Source organism: Macrotis lagotis, chromosome 1, assembly GCF_037893015.1.
Source record: "Macrotis lagotis isolate mMagLag1 chromosome 1, bilby.v1.9.chrom.fasta, whole genome shotgun sequence".
Classification (NCBI taxonomy): Eukaryota; Metazoa; Chordata; class Mammalia; order Peramelemorphia; family Peramelidae; genus Macrotis; species Macrotis lagotis.
The window spans coordinates 467,744,813-467,764,669 of NC_133658.1; the positions used below are offsets into that span (position 1 = coordinate 467,744,813).

The window sequence follows — 19,857 nt, forward strand, 5'->3', positions numbered from 1 at the left end:
TTTAAAAATAAAAACTGAAAATTTCTAGAGGGGTAGATAAATAGTATGAATTTTCATTGTGGGGGGTGAACTTGTAAGGATAGTTTCCTTTTCTTAACTCTTTAGTCTATATGAAGATGAACTTCCTATTAAAACTAGTGTCAAATGGAAAAAAAATGAGTGAGAGAGACTGAAATAGCTGAAGGCTACTGTACTCAGAAATTCACATCCCTGAGATACAATAAAAGCATTCTTTGCTCAGTAAAAGCTGCTTTTCTATATTTTCGATTTTCATTTGCATGTACACAATTTGCACCTGCAGGTCTGTTCCAAAAGGCAATCATACAGAGTGGAACAGCCCTGTCCAGCTGGGCAGTGAACTACCAGCCTGCCAAGTACACTCGGATATTGGCAGATAAAGTGGGCTGCAACATGCTGGATACCACAGACATGGTTGAATGCCTTCGGAATAAGAACTACAAAGAACTCATTCAACAGACCATTACTCCAGCCACATACCACATTGCCTTCGGGCCCGTGATAGATGGTGATGTAATTCCAGATGACCCTCAGATTCTAATGGAGCAGGGGGAGTTCCTAAACTATGACATAATGCTTGGCGTAAACCAAGGGGAAGGCTTAAAGTTTGTTGATGGTATTGTTGACAATGAGGATGGTGTTTCACCAAATGATTTTGACTTCTCTGTCTCCAACTTTGTGGACAATCTGTATGGTTATCCAGAAGGAAAAGACACCCTACGGGAGACGATAAAGTTCATGTACACTGACTGGGCAGATAAAGAAAACCCTGAAACGCGAAGGAAGACCCTGGTTGCCCTTTTTACTGATCATCAATGGGTTGCTCCTGCTGTTGCCACAGCTGATCTTCATGCTCAGTATGGCTCCCCAACATATTTCTATGCATTCTATCACCATTGTCAAAGTGAAATGAAACCAAGTTGGGCTGATTCAGCCCATGGTGATGAAGTTCCATATGTTTTTGGCATTCCCATGATTGGTCCTACTGAACTCTTCAGCTGTAACTTCTCTAAGAATGATGTCATGCTTAGTGCAGTGGTTATGACATACTGGACAAACTTCGCCAAAACTGGGTATGTTTTCCTCTAAGGCATCTGTCTTCTGACTTTGATATTTTATGTATGTGGTCTTTAGTTAATTGATTACACTACATTTAGAATCCTGCAACTTGCAATGTCTTCACTCCAGAATTTTACATTTATCACGAAAGGGAAACAGCTATATTTCTCCAAAGTTTACTATGAATTATCAAGTTGTTTTTTTTATAGGAATGGTTAGATAATAATAACTTTGCAAGCTGTTTTAGCTCAATGGAGCTAGGTTAGAAATAGGAATTTTCACAGAAGGAAAAATTAAGTTCTTTCATTATACTGTATGAAAAGTGGGAGTACACCTTAGTGTTTTCTATCTCAAAGAGACTACATACATCTGTTGGGAGGAAAGGTAGTTATTGAAGAATACTTCCCTCATGGAAAATTGTATAGCCAAGCTTCCTGCATAACAACACAAATAAAATGTGCCTCCTATTAATCATGGAAAAATCTCATTCTCATAACTGTGCAACTAAATATATTTGAAAAAGATATGGAAAACACAAACAACTATTATAGAAATTTATAAATACAGCCAAATCGCTACTATCTAGATTCTTTGAAAACATGGAAGGAAAACCCCTAAAGCCATTTAAATGGCTAATAATAGTTGAGTTCACTAACCCTTGTCCTATATCATCCTTTTGACATACAGTGCAGTATTGTTTTGTTCTACCTTAGTGCTGGACTTTTTTTTTTCCACCTTGAAGCTCTTGTATTGAATTAAAAATAAAGATGCTCATGGCACTAAGGAATAGTAAATCTTTCCAATGAACACTTTTAACAGGGTTAGGCTTTCATAACTGCAACTGCAGTGCAGTGCAGTAATATTAGCAACAATATTAAGAAAACAGAGATGCTCAGAGATGTTCAGTTTGGAATCTTGGAAAGTTTAGCAAGTTTCAATTTTTAATGAATCTAAATTTGTTTATTTGATTTCCACTTTAGTGGTGGCTTGTAATCACAATGGGACATTAAATCTAGATAGTTTAACTTAGTTTTTTTGTAGTCATTGGGAATACTGTCAGGGAAACTGATTTTAGAACACTGTTACAGTTCTGGCAGAATGTGGACACTGGGATAAGTGGAAATATTGCATTATTTTCAAAAGTATGATATAAAGCAGGGGTTAGTAAGCACATCTTGATAGTTACTTCAGGTATATTCTTTCAGTATTTGAAGAGTGTATATACAGTAGAGATTTAGAAATCTTTCTGAGTTCATATAATTGATAATTTGTAAGATCCTTTCAAATACGTATTTCTACCAAGATCTTATACAGGGGTGCCTGAATCTAGAAAATCACAATATGACAAAATTATAAACAAAAAAAGCTTAGTGGAAACTATGTATTAATGGAATATTTTCTGCCATATAAAACATTTAATGAAGTCACTAATCATATTTGTTAAGCATCTGCTGTGTAAAGATTTGGGGGAAAACCAAAGATATCACCATCATTGTGTGAGGATGTTTAAAGCATAGAATCTGACATGAGGGCCCTCCATTCTTATGAGGGTGATAAGAGTTAAAACAATTATAAGAAATACATAGAAGATAGTAGCACTAAATTTTCTACTATTGAAATTCATAGAAGTGTAATGAAAAAATGAACCAGAGTAGTGAAGGAAGAGTTCAAATATGACCTTAAAATATGGTTGGGAACTGGACTGACCAAGAAGAGCAGGAGAGAACATTTCAGTCAACAGTGAGGAATAAGGGTAATAATAAACATTGAACTAGGATTCAGAGCACTTGGGTTCTTGTCCCAGTTCCACAATTTCTTAGGTATGTGATCTTGTCTAAAGTAATTACTATTTCATTATCTGATAGATGAGAACATTTCTAACTGATACATGAGAGCTGAGTTCCATGTAACTTAGTGTCATGAGTAATAAATGATATATTAAAATGATAGAATACTAGATGAAGGACTATAAGGTACTCAAGAGGTCATACAGTACATTCCTTAATTTTTCAAATGAGGTAACTTAGACCTAAGTACAGTAAGTGAATTGCTCAAGGTCACACAATAGTAAACAAACAAGAGAAAATTCTTCATTAAGTTCAATTGGTTAATCAATCAATCAAAAGCAATGCTGCTTTTATTATAAATAATGGAAAGCCAGTATGGCATTTTGAAAGCCAGAGAGCATTCAGATTTTGTTTCTCATAAAGTTCACTTAAATTCTCTCTTTTTTTTTTTGCAAGGCAAATGGGGTTAAGTGGCTTGCCCAAGGCCACACAGCTAGGTGATTATTAAGTGTCTGAAACTGGATTTGAACTCAGGTACTCCTGACTCCAGGGCTGGTGATTTATCCACTATGCCACCTAGCTGCCCCAAATTCTCACTATTTTAAACAATTTTTCAGGTGGTGCAATGAATCAAGGGCAGGTCCTAAAATCAGGAAGAGCTGGGTTCAAATCCAGAAACATATTACTGTGTGACATTGGACCAGTCACTTAACCTCTAGTTGTCTTAGTTTCCTCAGTTGTTAAATTAGCTTAATAATCATACTGACATAATCAGGTTTGCTGTGAAAAACAATTGTGAAAATATTTGTGAAGTCCTTTGCATAGTCCTGAGCTAAAAGTAGAACTATATAAACACTGCCTATTATCATTTATATTCTTATTACTTCTATTATAAGTGGCAGAACTGATTTTGAATTACACTGAAGGTGATTTTCCCCACTGAGAATTCCCAATATAATGACATCATAGAGGGAAATCTATTCCTTATATCTTTCCCCTAAAGATGAATTAAACAAGATTTTATCAGGAAAATTTTAGTACTAGGAAGTCATGATACAAATATAAAATTGTGACAGTCCCTGCTATCTAGGAGCTTACATACTTTTTTATTACCATTTTTATTAAGGTTTTGATTTCCAAATCTTATCCTTCCTTCCCTTCTCCTACTTTCTCCTTCCCCCTCCCTGAGGTATTAAGCAATTTGACAGAGGTTATGCATGTGCAATTATGTAATTTAGAAACTTATATTCTATCAGTGAAGTATAATATACAGGGGTTCATCAAGGAAAGGAGTTTTTGACTTGGTAATCTTAGGGAATGTAATTGAAGCCTTAGGACTTTCAAATGGTGGTACTTTTGTTCTCACAGCAAGAACAAGAGGTAGAAAGGGATAAGGCATGGTACAGAAGTGACAGAACAAAGTATGGCAAGATTCCTATGCTGAGTCCTTTAATTTTGCTGCTGGATTGGATAGGAAGCAGAGTCTAGAGCCACTTGATGTAGTGGTTTACCCAACAATTAAGGCAGCTCAGCTTTGGGGTAAAATTCCAAATGAAATAGATAGTGGTTGGGTAAAAGGCAAAATAATCATATGGTGCAGAAGTCCTGGTGAATGAATAGATGGGTTGTGAACATGGACCATAAAATATGCAATATTCTTTTTTATTTGAATGAATAGTAGTATTAAGACAATGCTTTTGTTTAATTGTAGAGTCCAGCTAAAGAATTTGAACTTTATATATGAGACAATCACTGTAGGCTATTGAACAAAGGAGGTGGAAAATGAGAGCAATGTTGTAATCTTGTAATTATTCCTACTACACTTAAAGCACAAGATGGTTTACCTTTCTCTTCTTTTATTTATTTAAGGTAATGGGGTTTAAGTGACTTGCCTAAGGTCACACAGCTAGGCAATTATTAAGTATCTGGGGACAGATTTGAATTCAAGTACTCCTGACTCCAGGGCTGGTACTCTATAAACCTAGCTGCCCCCTTTACCTTTCATACTACATGATAAAGCATGAATTGGATATGATCTGGCCCTAGAGTAGTATTATCATTATTGTTCTCCTATTGTTCAGTCATTTCAGTTTGTCTAACTCTTAGTGACCCCATTTAGGGTTTTCTTGGCAAAGATACTGAAACTCTTTGTCATTTTCTTCTCCAGCTCTTTCTTTTTTACATATGAGAAGACTGAAGCAAACAGGGTTAAATGACTTGCTCATGGTCATTCAGCTAAATCTGACTTAATAATTGACTTAAACTTTCCTGATTCCAGGCCCACTGCTCTATGCACTCTGACACATAGATACTGGTGGAGTAAAACCAATATTAATAAGATAGTTGACATCTGATTTGCCCAAATGCTGTTTTTGCACAGCTATTTAGTATTCATTCAATGCTTTCTTACTTTTGTTAACAAAATTTGAATATATTTAGTAGGTCTAGCTAATCAAAAATAGATAGTGGGAATCTAAATTACATATAATTTATCTCAAGATCATTTCACATCTGATAGAATGAGGAATGGAAGTTGAACTTAAAAGACTATGGGATCAATTGAATATAGTTCTATCAGATACTATGCAGTACCTGAATACATAAATTAGCTCATTGGCTGAATGATTGATATAATATAAAGCACGATGGCTTCCTTTGATTATTATCACCATTCTCTAAAATATTAGCAAGTCAGAGATTTGCTGACTTATAAGCATGTTTTATAGTACCATCTGTCACCATTATATATGCTGCTGATGGGGCAAGAGCTTATTGCAGTGAGACAAATTTATTATTGTCTCGTGAGTGGAATTACAGCCCTTCTGCACCTCTACAACAGCCCCTAAAAATCTGAATGCCATCTCTTATATGCCCACTTGTAACAATGCCTAACAAGAAGAAATGATCTATAAACATAACTTTTGAAACAGTCTCAGAGCTAACATTTCTGAACTTCTAACTATGTCTTAGAGTAGATGGATGATATCTGGCACCTCTGTTGATAGACACAAGAAAATAAAATTGGGATTCTTCATTGGACTAGTTATAGAGAAAAGGAAATATAGAATATTTTTAAAATAATGTATTGAAATTTGAAAGTAGCCCTGCCTTGCAAGAAATGTACTACTCACTGGAAATATATTTGAAACAAAGGACTACTGGGAAGGGCTGTGTGATAGTGTGTCTAGGTATGTTCTCAAAGAATTCTGGGAGAAAGGTGTAAAAATGAAAATTAATAAGGCAGAATACAGTGATTCCCCTAGAATTCTGACTATTTGGGGAGCTATAGGGGTAAGTGCTTCTTCAACAGCATAAAACATCTTTGTCCTAAGGAAAGTAAAAGCAAGATCATTGTGTGATCTGTTCCATCACCATCTGTCTTTTTTCTAACCCTCTTTCTCCTCTTATGGAAATATTAACCCTGCCATCTTCTTTTCCTCCAGTCAGCATCCTGGAAGAAACTTGTGAAATTTTCCCCATCTTGACACAAATAGCACACTACTGAAATGGGCAAGCACAGTCAGTAATTGTACAGGTCAATGAATTACATTATACTGGTCCTTCTAAAAGAAAAATCTTTCACTAACATTTCCTTGTTTCCCTCTATAGTCAGACTAAGTGTTTTGGAGTTTTAAAAGGACATTTTATTCTAATTTCCTTTTCTTCATTGTAATACATTGTAAGGTCCTTGAGGACAAGGGGTGTTTTTCATTAATCTTTATATTCCCAGTATCTAATACAGTACTTGGCACAGTGTAATCATATAACAAATGGTTTTGGATTAGATTAGATTCATATCATATACTACAGTCTGAGTATATTCAGAAGCTAAAACTCATTTCCTTATTTTGTGTGGAGTTTGGTTAACTATTTAAGAATTAGTAGCAACATGGAGCAGAGGATTGAGCACTATAATATACTTACCCACTGCTTTAAGAACACTAGGATACTAATGTTAGGGTTAGGAAGATCTGGGTTTGAGGTGGCTAGGTGACGCAGTGGATAAAGCACTGGCCCTGGAGTCAGGAGTACCTGGGTTCAAATCTGGTCTCAGACACTTAATAATTACCTAGCCGTGTGGCCTTGGGCAAAGCCACTTAACTCCATTGCCTTGCAAAAACCTTTAAGAAAAGATCTGGCTTCAAATCCATCCCTTAATAGTTCCATGACCCTAAGCTAGACAATAACTACTGTATGACTCAGACAAATCATTAGAACATTCTCCTAAGTTTTTGGACAAGGAATATTGATGACAGAAGGGCAGCTCTATCCACACCTTAAAAATCACAAGTTATTTGCATATTTCTGAATTATTTTAAAACAACAGAATTTTTGCCCATTTTGATTGTAAAATACAGAATATTTTTATTTATCTGTAATATAGCTCTCCATTGAAGCAGATTTAAGGATAACAATCATATGATAAGCTGTACTGTAATTGCTTTTGATACTTGTTACTTGCTGTTAAAAGAAGTCCTTTTTTGTGAGAATTTTAAGGAGCTGTTCATTATTGTACAATCATTTATTATTAAAGATGTCATCAAACCTATTATGCTTCTATAATAATGATAAATTTTGATAAAGTGATAACCTACAAATTCATTTTAACTAATTTCCCCCTTTTTAAAATTAATATATTAGGCATTGAAATTATATTTCATAATCTATTAAGGAATTTTATTTTTTCTAAGATAGTTTACCATACTGGCAAATTGTCTGAAGCTTGCAATATCAAGTACATTATCTGCAAGTTTTACAATCTTTTAATCTGTTCATGTTTCATCATATATTACATATTTTTCTATATTATTTTAAATTAAATATTGCAAGCAAAAATATATTGACATCCCTTTAGTTGTCATGGTTTGCTATTTACAAGGTATTGATAAAGGAAATCAGAAGGTAAATAAGGAGTATAGGTATACCTATTTCCCCTTTATAGACTTTCAGTATATATTATTTCCTTAATTTTTATTCGATGGAAGGTAATGCAGTTTCTATTCACTTTTTGTCTACTTTGATACTTTTGTATTAATTCTATTGTTTTTTTTTAACTTGACCTAATATGATGCTCAGAGACTTGTTGAATTTAAGAGAGAGAATTTCCTCTTAAAGTTAGGTTAGCCTTGTAGTGAAATAGGCATATGACCCCTCATCATCCATTATCATTTCCAGAAACCATCTTGTCCCTTCATAATAAGGAATTTGATTTTCCTTTACCTTTAACTTCAAATCTACCTTGAAGACTCCTTGCCATATTGATATCAAATCATTAATGATCACCCTTTGGGTCTGCCATCTCAAAAGCTCAGAAGGCATTCATCTGTGTTGTCCATACCTGTCCATTCTTTCTGCAAATAAGCATGAAATATTTTGTCATTTCAAAAATGCTTGCTAAAATCTAGATAAATTATACCTATTAGTTTATTAATTATATCAACAAATAAATAAGGTTAATTTTCCAACAATTGTTCTTAATGAAGCTATGCTAGCACTTTGTAAACACTATTTCCCTTTCCCTATTACTAACCATTCCTTTAATAATGTATTCCAGAATTTCCCTAAGAATAAAAGTCAAGTTCACTGACCTGTGGTTTAGAGGCTATTCTCTCTCACTCTCTTTTTTTTTGAAAATTGGAAAATTTGTCAATCTTCATTCCCATTTCCATTCAAGTTTTCAAATATGTAATTTTTCTGAACTGAATATGCTGCCAGCATTTGAAACTCAACAAAATATAATTGAGCTTACCATCTTCTTTCCCATGCTTGTTCTTCTATTAGACTTCTTATTTCCTATTGATGGAGCCATCATCAAAGTTTTATTTTTTTTACTGTTATTCCTCACTACCTAAATATAATTAATTTCCAAATATGGTTGAATCTTTTTTACACAGAGCAGCATCTCTTTTTTTTTGACTCTTTTTTTCTATTAATAGAATTAATCTCCTAATTCAGATACTTATCACTTCTTTCCTTAACTACCTGAATATTCCTCTCATGGTTTCCCTGCCTCCAGTTTTCCCTGTTCCCAATCAGTTCTTTAAAATGTTATCAAAATAGCCTAATTAATGAATGAGTCTAACTAGGTCAAGCCCTCACTCAAAATTCTATAGTTTTGATTCAAGGGTCTAATAAAATTTCTCTAGGTTAATATACCGACCCTGTATAATCAGGTCCTCAATTTACCTCTTTGGTGGTATTTCACATTATCTCTCCTCATCTAAAGGCTGCCCAAAATTCAAAATGTTATCTCCTTTCTTTCTGTGTCTCACACAATGCAGCATTTGTTCACCTTTGTATTCTGTTGGTTTTCTCCTTGTATAAGGTTAGGCTCACATTCTTACTTCTCTGTGATCCATTCAGCCACAGATCATCTCTTCCTCTTCAGATTTTCTGAAAGTACTTATTTTGGATCTCTCCTTTGTCCTTATTGCATTCTAAATTGTATTACACTTGTTTATGCATTAAATGCCATCCCCACCCCATTCCTCTATCCCTAGTAGAATTGAAATTCCTTGAATTTAATGCCTATGGTATTCTAATATCTAGGTCTTCTTCCCTTCCAGACCCCAGAATAGTTCCTTTCTCCTGTAATCCAGTCAGCAAGCAGTTATCAAGTTTATAAATGTCAAGATCATTGCTTAAGTGCTATAATTCAAGGAAAGGTCAAAAACCCAAAAACAAACACCAGTGCTCAAAGTGCTTATAATCTAATGAGGACAAGACATACAAACAGTTTTGTACAAATATGTGTACAGGATAAACTAGTGATAATTAATAGAAGAAAAGCATTCCTTCTGTTGACTATCTCAATGTTCCTGTTTTGTAAATATTTGTTGAATTAAATGTGTAATCTGAAACTCTCACAGACTTTTTAAACATTATTTCTCAAACCATAGAAAATACTCTTCAAAATGCTCATGCCAAGTTAATAGCTGTAAAATTGTATGTATAAATCCAAATATGTGGATATCAGAGGACAACTCCATAACAAAGACAGAAAAGGAGAAGAAAAAAGATTTCATTATCACATCATTTCAGCAAATAAATGATCTGTTTTAGCTAAAGTTTCCCGGATAATTGCACCCTCTTTTAACTTTCTTTGCTTGCTGTGTTAAGTTGAAAGGAACCAGCAACAGGAGCCAAGTCTCCAAAATCAAATTATGCTGCCTTTTTACTAGGCAGTTTGGCCTAAATACAGCAGAGATAGTTGTTTCACTCCAATTTATTTTCTTTTCTTGACATCCCAAATCAACATGAAACCCCAGCTCTGTACCCATTCTAGAGTATATGACCTACTTTACCTTTATCAAAAACATCTATTTGCTTTCTAAATCCTGTATCTGCAAGTAATATAAAGTTTGAGAATACCTTTATTCTATAAGTCTTAGAAAAACTGATTTCCATTTCTTCATTTAGTAGTCATTTCTTAGGTATAGTCTATTTGTAAAGAAGTATACTATGTTCTGTGAATACTGAAATAAGAATGCAGTGGTGCCATGGTCCCCCATATGGTCGTGTTCTATTTGGGGAAGGTAAGGGTAGGGAAAAGGTTGTAATACACATACTCATATAAGTACTATACAAGATGAGGGCAAACAAAAAGATCTAAATGTCACAGGGATATTTGAGGAGGGAGAAGAAGCTTTCAACTGAGAAAGACTACAAAGAGCAGGTGATTTGAAGCTCTAATAAAGGGAAGGATTCTTAAAAAATAGAGATGAATAAGGAGTATACTTTAGGCATTGCTCAGTGGTAAGAAATGACATGCTGAGCCCATGGAACAACTTAGTAGACCAGTTTGGTTGGAACAACAACAACAAAAGAACATAAATGTAAATTAGCATGAAAATAACCTGGAAAGGCAAATTGGTTGCTGATGATGAAGAATCTCAAATACTTGACTTGCAAACTTGTATTTTTTTCAATGATCTCAATAAGCAGGGAATGAAATGAAGATTAAGAAGACTATTTTGACATTTAAACCAAAGTTTCTAGTTCTAGCAATATTCTTAAAGGCATATAAATACCTCTGTCCACCAGTACTAAACACCACTAATCATCCTTTCCTTTTCATTCTCAATTTTACAGTCATTTCACAAATGCCTAATAGGGTAATTAGAATTCCACAGTTCTGTTCCTTGACCTACTTATTATCTCAATCTCTTCTCTTCTATTTCTTACCAAAATTCTTGCAGAATGTACCCAGAGCCTTCTCAACTTTATTATCTACTCTTCACTACTAATCATAACTTTTAAAATGACTTCTGTTCCCAAAATTCCACAGAAATTACTTCTTTTAATGTTTCTATGTGCCTTATCATAACCAAAAAATAGTGTTTTCTGTTTTGTTTCATTTTCAATGACTTCTATTGTTCAGTTGATTTCTTGCTTGTTCATGATTATATTTTTGTTATATATACATTCATTCATATACATATATATACATATATATATAATATATATATATATATATATATATATATATATATATACATACACGACACATGCACACACCCTCATACCCTCATATATATGTTTCTTGGTAATTTTTTCCACCTTCTCCTAATTCTTATCTTATATCCCTGATGATACCTCTTCTCTGTCATTTTTCTTGAGTATTCTTTCCAATCCTTAAAGACTAATCTTTCTCAGTACTATGTCCTCAGCTTACTCTTCTTTTCTTAACCTCTCTTAGGAATCCAACTCTCAGCTCTATGCTAATATCTCATAATTATCTCTCTTTATAAAACTTCCACCTTTCTCCCAAGTTCATTATCCACATTTCCAAATATCCATAGTACATCTATAAACATATTGTTATAGTGAAAATAGTGTTGAGATTGGATCCAGAAAAATCTGCTCTTGATCCTGCCTCCTAACACTTAGTCATTATATGACCATGAGCAAGATAACTTCACTGAATCTGTTTCCACAACTATAAAATGGAGATAGTAATATAGTAATATCTATAGTATGTAACTCAGTTATTTTTAAAATCAAATTTAACTAATTTGTGCCATGTATTGTGCTGAAAGTTTCAAAGTATGTATCTGTTATTGTACCTGTTAATTCCTTGAATTATATAGTACAACCATATAGTACCATGAATTCAGCACGCCCCTATCTGAGATTATCTTCTGCACAAAACACATTTATCCTTCTGATTTCACCATTTTGGCAGTGCAGATATCATCAACCCTTTCTCTTTTGTTCAAAACAAGTTTTCTTTTGACCTTTCTTCCTTCTATGTTTTCCCCACGTCCAATCAGTTGACAAGCCTGGTTGATTCTATCACTTGATAATTTCTTGTTTCTCAGGTCTCATCCATCCCCCAGGGATTTAAGAAATTTATTATTCTGACCTTCTAATCTGGGTGATGCAATCTGATAGGCTTCTTGAAGGACATAGGATATATTTTTACCCCTTACAACATGCCTTCCTAATCAGTCCACCTGATAAGGTATAAGCCGCAGCTTCAGTACAATATGATTTTCTCAACCCTAAGACATGTCAATCAATCAGGAAACATTTATTAGTGTATTACGTGTCACACTGAGTTAAGCACTAGAGATACAAAAAGAAGCAAAAGGCAGTCTCTGCTCTCAATTATCTTACAGCATCAGGATACCAAGTTCCAGACTCTTTCTCCCCCTATCCCATGCTATGCATTGATTTCTCTGTTTCACTCATTGATTCAACATTGACTTACTTCTCTTGAATCATGTGGCATAAAACTGAGTCTTAGTCCGTGAGTCTTTCTTTACTCTAATATCCAGAAACGGTTACTCCCAAAACTTAAGCTTAGCAGCTATTGCATGCCCTTTTTAAAAAGCAACCAAGAGCCTATATCAGGTACAACCTTTACTATTAAACTGGGCACCTCCAGACTGCAGTGCCATAGATATGCTGCCTCCTACATGAAAACTTTCCTAAACACCACATTCCCAGCTGTTCATAATTCCTTTCCAAATTAACTGGTAATTATTTTATGTGTATATATATATGTATGTATGTATGTATGTATGTATGTGTGTGTGTGGATGGGTATATGTGTGCTTTTATGTGCATATGCTGTCTCACTCAACAGAAAGGAAGTTCAACAAGGACAGATAGTTTCATTTCATTTAGCACATGTTCAGTAGTTAATAAGCACACATCGATCAATTGACTAATTGGTGTGTGGGCTTCTATGTGCTTTCATTTGAGGATGGTGGAGAAGAGAACAGAATAATACTAAGTACTCAGGCACTGTGCTTTTTTTTTAAGCCAAGGTCAAGAACTGCTGGCCAGATGACCTGTATTGATGTGTGGTATTGTCAAGGTAAACTTAGACAGGACTTGAAATTCAATAAATCTTAGCAGGTTTTTGGGGGTGAATTAATTAAATGGTCGAGATTATAGCCCACAAATGATGTTATAAATATTCAAATGTCTCCTGGCAGAAAAAAAAATATGTTCCCTATTCTTGCTTTGCAAAATGCTTTACAGTTGAGGAAACTGAGCCAGAGAACGTTTAAGTGACTTACCCAGGCTCATACTGCTAGTTTCTGAAGTCAGCTTTAAATTCAAGTCTTCCTGATTCCAAGTCCAGTTCTTTATCCACTTAGCATCGTAAGTACCTCAACTCTCCCATTCAAACAATTTCTTAGGGAATGTCAGATGCCTTTAAGTGTCTAGGGTTTCTCACAAACTTTTTGTCCTATTTTAATAGGGTAAAATATTAGGTTCTGCGTATATAAATTCCAGTCTATCCTTTCATAATAGATAACTGTGTGTAGACAGATTGTGGTGAATACATTTAGGGCTTATAAATGACTTTCTGTAATCAGAATGGTCTATAGGTAAGGTTGTCAAATTTCTGGGTGAAGTATCTCTCTGAAGATCCTTCTTAGCTAGCTAGCTCTTGGACTGTTTCTGGAGAAATTTTCCTATTGTATGATGTTAATCAGGTCCTCATTTGAGGAGAATCTCTGACATTTGCAATAGCTCTTATAAGTCACTCTGTATGACTTCCATTTTCTGCAGGTAATAAACTACAAAATGATCGGGGGGCAGCAAATGGGGTCAGAAGGAGGGAAAGATTATGGGTGGAAACCACTTTTTAGATATTCAGCTCAACAGATGTTTAAGTGCCTCCTGTTTTGTTCAAGACACCATCAAACACTAAGGATGAAAATATTAAAAAATAATAAAAGTATATTGGCAAATATAACATTCCACAAAAAATCTATCAGACATTCAAATAGAGTGTGACAGAGCAAAGAAGTAATCAGTTACTTTCTTTAGCATCTATTAAATTCTTTCTAGAAAGCATGTACTATGTATCAAATGAAATAATGCATATTATATATGTAGCACAATTCCTGACCCATAGCAGGTATTATTTCAATGACAATTATCTGCCCCAACTCCTTCTCCTTTCCTTACCAGATCTGAAACTAACAATCACTGTTTTACAGTTCCACTTTTGGTTCAGATTGTCTATGTGACTTTCAGCATATCACAATTTATCAGTGCTTTGGACAATTCTCTAACACTCACTCTAAGTTGTAGAGAAGGTGCTACCCAAAATTGCTAGGGGAAGTTCCCTCACTAAAGCATGCCCTATCAATAAATTCACAAATCCAGGCTCTATCACCATGACTGGGTTCTAGACTATTTATTGTGGTATATTGTAATTGGCATAGACAAAGCATTCTGAGAAAAGTTGGTGGAGGTATTCGGGTAACTTTCTACTGCAGGGGTCAGGGAAATTTTCAAGAAGGTGGTAGCACTTTTGTTAAATCTTGAAGACTTTTTAAGGAATTTTAATTTATAAATATGAGGAAAGAGATACAAGGCATAACAAACAGCTATTATGGACCACAAGACAAGATGAAAGGATACCTTGGAGTTCATTTTTGTTCCTTTTGGGGCTATTTTAGGGAAATGATTTAAAATTAAGCTGTAAAGGTCAGCAGGAATTAAATTATGGAGGACTTTATATTTAAAGGCTTTATATTATAATCTCTGGGCAAGAGAAAGCTAGTGGAAGGTTTGGAACTATAGTTTATTTCAAATGAAATGGTTTCTTTCAACGAATGAATAGTTGGAATCCACATACTAAATTTTATTTGTAGATTTATTTGTAAATTAGCTGTCTTGATTGATATGTAGTCTGAGGAGTATACTTTCACTTTTTTGTTTTCACACATTGATTAACTACGTTTTAATCAAAAGTAGTTAAGTAAGATTGACAAAAATCTTGATATGAAAAAGACTTGATATGAACATGGAGATAATTTAAGCCCTTCTTTAGGAATACTGTGTAATTTGAGAATCAACAATGAATGATTCAGTCATGGGTGGACTGGAGCCAGATCTAACTGGCTTGTGCATTATTAGATTTTCCATGAGAATATTGACACCTTAGACATATGAAGCATCAGTCACCAAATAAATCAATCATTGATTTATTGTTTTGATGATTGTTTAGATTTAATAATGCAGATTAAACTTAAAATTACATGCACATATTTTTCCCAGCCTAGTTATTAAACATTTACTAGCACAGCCCCTTTATAAACAGTGCTCCAATAAACACTGTTGAGCTCAACAAGAGTGTAGTAGAAACTAAGGGAATGAAGTCAGTGACAGACTAGAGCCCTGCTTGAGTCTTAGAGGTTAATAACAACTGACATTTATATGGCACTTTAAAATTTGCAAAATGCTTTACTTTACATTATTTTATCTTATTTGAGCCTTTGAATTTCCCTAGATTCAGGGCAGAGCAGGGGATAGGAGACACCTCAGTGGAGGAAATAAATCATTTTGGGCAGTGTGCCTACAATAATCAGGATGGTGCCTTATACTTGGAATAGAGGGAAATCCATTATAAAAGGTACCAACATAGCACCTAAGTTTACTGGAATATTGGCAAAGCCAGTGGCATTTTATCCATCAATCTTAGCAGGGTTCCTAATGATCCTTTTGATGGATGGGCCATTTGTCATGGTCACTCTTGGACAACTACATGTATCCTAGGGAAATCACAGTGATGGACCACAGGGCTTTTATGACACAAACACATTTGAGATCCAGTTATAATAATAACCATAAGTGAAGGAACTTATTCAATATCCATAACAATAGATTCTTCCAAATCCTGAGAAGTTGGATAGCCAGGTTTAGGAATAGACATCAATACTGAAAGTCTATTAACTAGATGATTTTTACTAGTATGTTTAATCACATTTATATTGCTAAAAAGTTCTCAGGGTGCTACCATAGTGAATACCTCATCAGTACAAAATTCTCTGTGGTCTGGTGAAAATTATGAATAAGTCAATTAATTGAAGAATAGTAATCAATATCTATAGCTAGTTTAATTTATATAGGATCAAAACATTCTCTTTTCTTATATTGTAGAGTGAAGCATAAATGTCATGCTCTATCTTCTTCCTTCTGAGTTGGACTCAAATTTGGGCTTGCTATTGACAATGGGACTTGGGAGCTGGATTATAGGCAAAAATACATTGCTGGTTTCAGCCTGGCAGAACCTGTACTGGCTGATCTGGCAATCTGGCTTCAGGATATGTCTACTGAGTAAGGCACACAATGACCTACCAGAAATCAGCCAATGTCCTTTGTAATATCAGAGAAGTCATTTACTAGATTCACAAGGAAGCATCTATGTCAGAGAACGATATAGCTAAATACTTGAATCAATGTATTTAGTTGTAGATAATCATATATATATATATATATATATATATATATATATATAAAGCACATGTGTACACACCAACTACACATGTGTATATACACACAATTTTGTGGACATACATGGATGTATGCATGTTGTGTCTTTATATAATCAAAGGGAAGAGTTTATTGGATTTGACAGGATCACATACTATTGTATGGCTAGCTGATCTAACTTTTTGAATTGCTTATCCAGCTTGTTGAGCCATCAGATACTATTTCAGGCAGCTATAAACCCCAGGTTTACTGGATGCACATATAATTCCATTGAGAGAAAATTTATGTCTCAGGGGCATAAAATTACATGCAAATGCTTATTAAATTTGTGAAAACCTACTTAATAAGACCTTTGTAAAGCCAAAGCTATATTAGTAGACCTTCTCTTGGATTCAGCAAGATTGAAGTTTGAATCCGACTTCAAGCACTTACCACTTACTAGCTGTGACCTTGGGCAAGTCACTTAACCCTGATTGCCCCACATCCAGGGCCATTTCCAGTCATCCTGATCCATTTCTGGCTACTGGACCCAGAATACTCTGGAGGAGAAAGTGAGGCTGGTGATTTAGCATAGAACCCCCCTCCCTCAAATCCAATTCATGTGCTTGTTATGGCATCATCTCCTTGATGTCATGGTCTTCTTTGAAAATAAAGGAAAAACATGTTTGAATCTAACTTGTCTTTCTCTGTAGCTCAGCAGTTGCCATATAATTGTTATAGTCTTCCAAAAATGCCAAAACTCTGGCATTATTTATCTAAAATTGACATCCTTAATTTTCTTATTTATTTTTATATTCTTTATTAATAGTCAGATAATAGACATTTTTCTAGCAGTTATTGGGTACCCTGCACAATCTTAGACATTGTGGGAGAGTTTAAAGAATACTTTTTCCAGAATATCTTATCATCCAGCTTGGGCAACCTAACATAACATACATGGATTAACACAAGCAGCACTCCAATACCAGATTATATGTTACAAACCTTAAATTATGTCAGAAATTAGAGATAGGGCAGATAATTGTAGACTAGAATGATCAGAAAAGATTCTAAATCCATTAGTAGTTGTGTGTGTATTGGATTGCAATGATCTTATAGAAGTATTGTGGGTGTCATGTAAATTGTCTTGTTTCAAATACCAATTTGGTTCTTAGACCTAATAACAGCACCTCATTAACTTATGTGTCTTTTATTCAGCTAGAGACAGTTTGGTTAACAAGGCAGGGACTTGCAATCAATCCTGATTTATGTGGAGAAAGAGGGATGTGACCAGAGTTTCTTACTTCCCAGAACAGCTGTGTTTGCTACTATGAGGGCTATGTCTACCAAATATCTCTGTTTTGCCACCTAGTGGTAAGGGGATGTCAATGGATATTTTGATTTCTTAACAACTTTTCTTTTAGATGACTGTCATTTAGCCTTAATATCAAAAGCGGACCCTTTATCATCTAGAATGGAATAGCTGAAGAATTTCTTTAATTTGAATATAATCATATTGTTTACTTCCAGACAACCAATAAAAGGCAGAATCCTTGGAATTATCTGTGAATGTCTCATGACATTCTAAGTAAAATATGCCAGATGCAGATGTGAGTGTTTGCAGAAAAAAAACCGAGGTTAAGAAGATAAGCTTAAACTTTATTATGGGGGGAAATGTAACTTTTCCTCTGATCAGAATTATGTATATTTAATTTACATGAATTAGGCAAAACTGTTTATGCTTAAAAAAGGATGTTAAGGAAAGGATGTTTCTTTTTGACTATGGATGTTACAGTCTTTTGAGTGTTTGAGAAAATGAAATGACTTGGACTTTCATAATCTCTGTGAGTTTATCTTGATTTAAGAAGTCCGATAGTGGGTCTTGAAGGGCTTTAATAGATAGATTGTATCATTCCAAAACTTGTTTATCAGGATTTTCTAACTCCTCTGCTCTATCCTTTGACAGCAAAATAAATGCTTTTCTTTTCCTTCTAATTTCATACTGAATTTCTTTATAATTCCTTATATTAAACATGAATGCTCTTATGGTTTAAAAGGTGATTCCTACATTAATATTAAACAATTCCATAAAGAGTAACCTGTATTAAACAAACAGTAATCTCAAAAATATTACCATATAATCTATGTGCAAACAATATTAATAAAATGATTACAGTAACTTATAAAGTTTACAGAGAACTATCCTCACAAAATCATTCACAAGTTTCATTTTCAGTTCCAAATTAGTACAAAATTAAAAATTCAGTCACAAAAAAGGTAAATGACTTGATCAGTTCATATTAGTAACAAATATTAACAGTGTGATGTGGACTCAGGTCTTTCAAGTCTATTCTTCCAGTGTACCACAAGTTAATTCATAATATACTGTGTACATGTGTGGATTTGCTAATAGGCATGTTAATGGTAACACTAATAAATCAATCAACAAGTATTAAGTCCTTATGCATTAGATACAGTACTACATGAGATAAAAAGGCAAAAGAAAAACAGTTCCTCTCCTCAGAGTTTCATTTTAATGGAAGAGACAGTATGTATCTGTGAGTAGATAAGATAAATATAAAGTAGATAAATGGTAGCTTCATAAAGGGAAGGCACTAAAAGCTTTGTGATGCAGGGAGTGATCAGGAGAACAGGAAACTTATCTCACAAAAGCTGGAACTTGAACAGAGTTTTTAAAAAAACAAGGATTCCAAAAGGCAAAGATGAAAAGGGAAAGCATTACAAGTATGGGAGACAAACCAGGAAAAGGCATTTTTTTTATTTACAAGGAACTGAAAGTAGGATAGTATGATTGGATCAGAGAGTATTTGAGGGATAGTGATATCAGATTGGAATTGCAGAAGCCATTCACAAAGAGGAAGCTTGTAGTTGATTCTCAAGGGAATAGGGAGCTATTAGAATTGACTGAGAAAGTGATTAACATGGTCCAGTGTGTACTTGGTGATAGTGTAGAAGATGACTGGAGAAGGGAGAGACCTGAGACAGAGGTTATGAATTAGAAAAGATATTTATATAAAGGAGGAATGTTATAAACATGGAATTCAACGAAGTTTTACAATGAATTGGATATATGGAGTGAAGGTTCAAAGATGATGCCATAGAAGTAACAAGAAAGGAAGGAAAAAAAATAATATAGAGACAGATTAAATATCTATATATCTATAGAGAGATAAATGTATATCAATATATTTTTAAAACTGTATCATATCTATCTTGTATGTATCTGGTTATCTAGATGCTATTCCCCCCT

The 19,857-nt window shown here is 34.2% G+C and overlaps 1 protein-coding gene across 2 annotated transcripts in view; it reads left to right on the forward strand.

Annotated features, from left to right (window-relative positions):
- The window catches only part of LOC141506660 (neuroligin-4, X-linked), a 478,208-nt gene that overhangs the window by 450,587 nt on the left and 7,764 nt on the right, over positions 1–19,857 (forward strand). For both annotated transcript variants that reach the window (XM_074213614.1, XM_074213615.1), the window contains one exon: positions 302–1,091. In XM_074213614.1, coding sequence (XP_074069715.1) covers positions 302–1,091 — 790 coding nt within the window. The remainder of the gene's footprint in view (positions 1–301; positions 1,092–19,857) is intronic.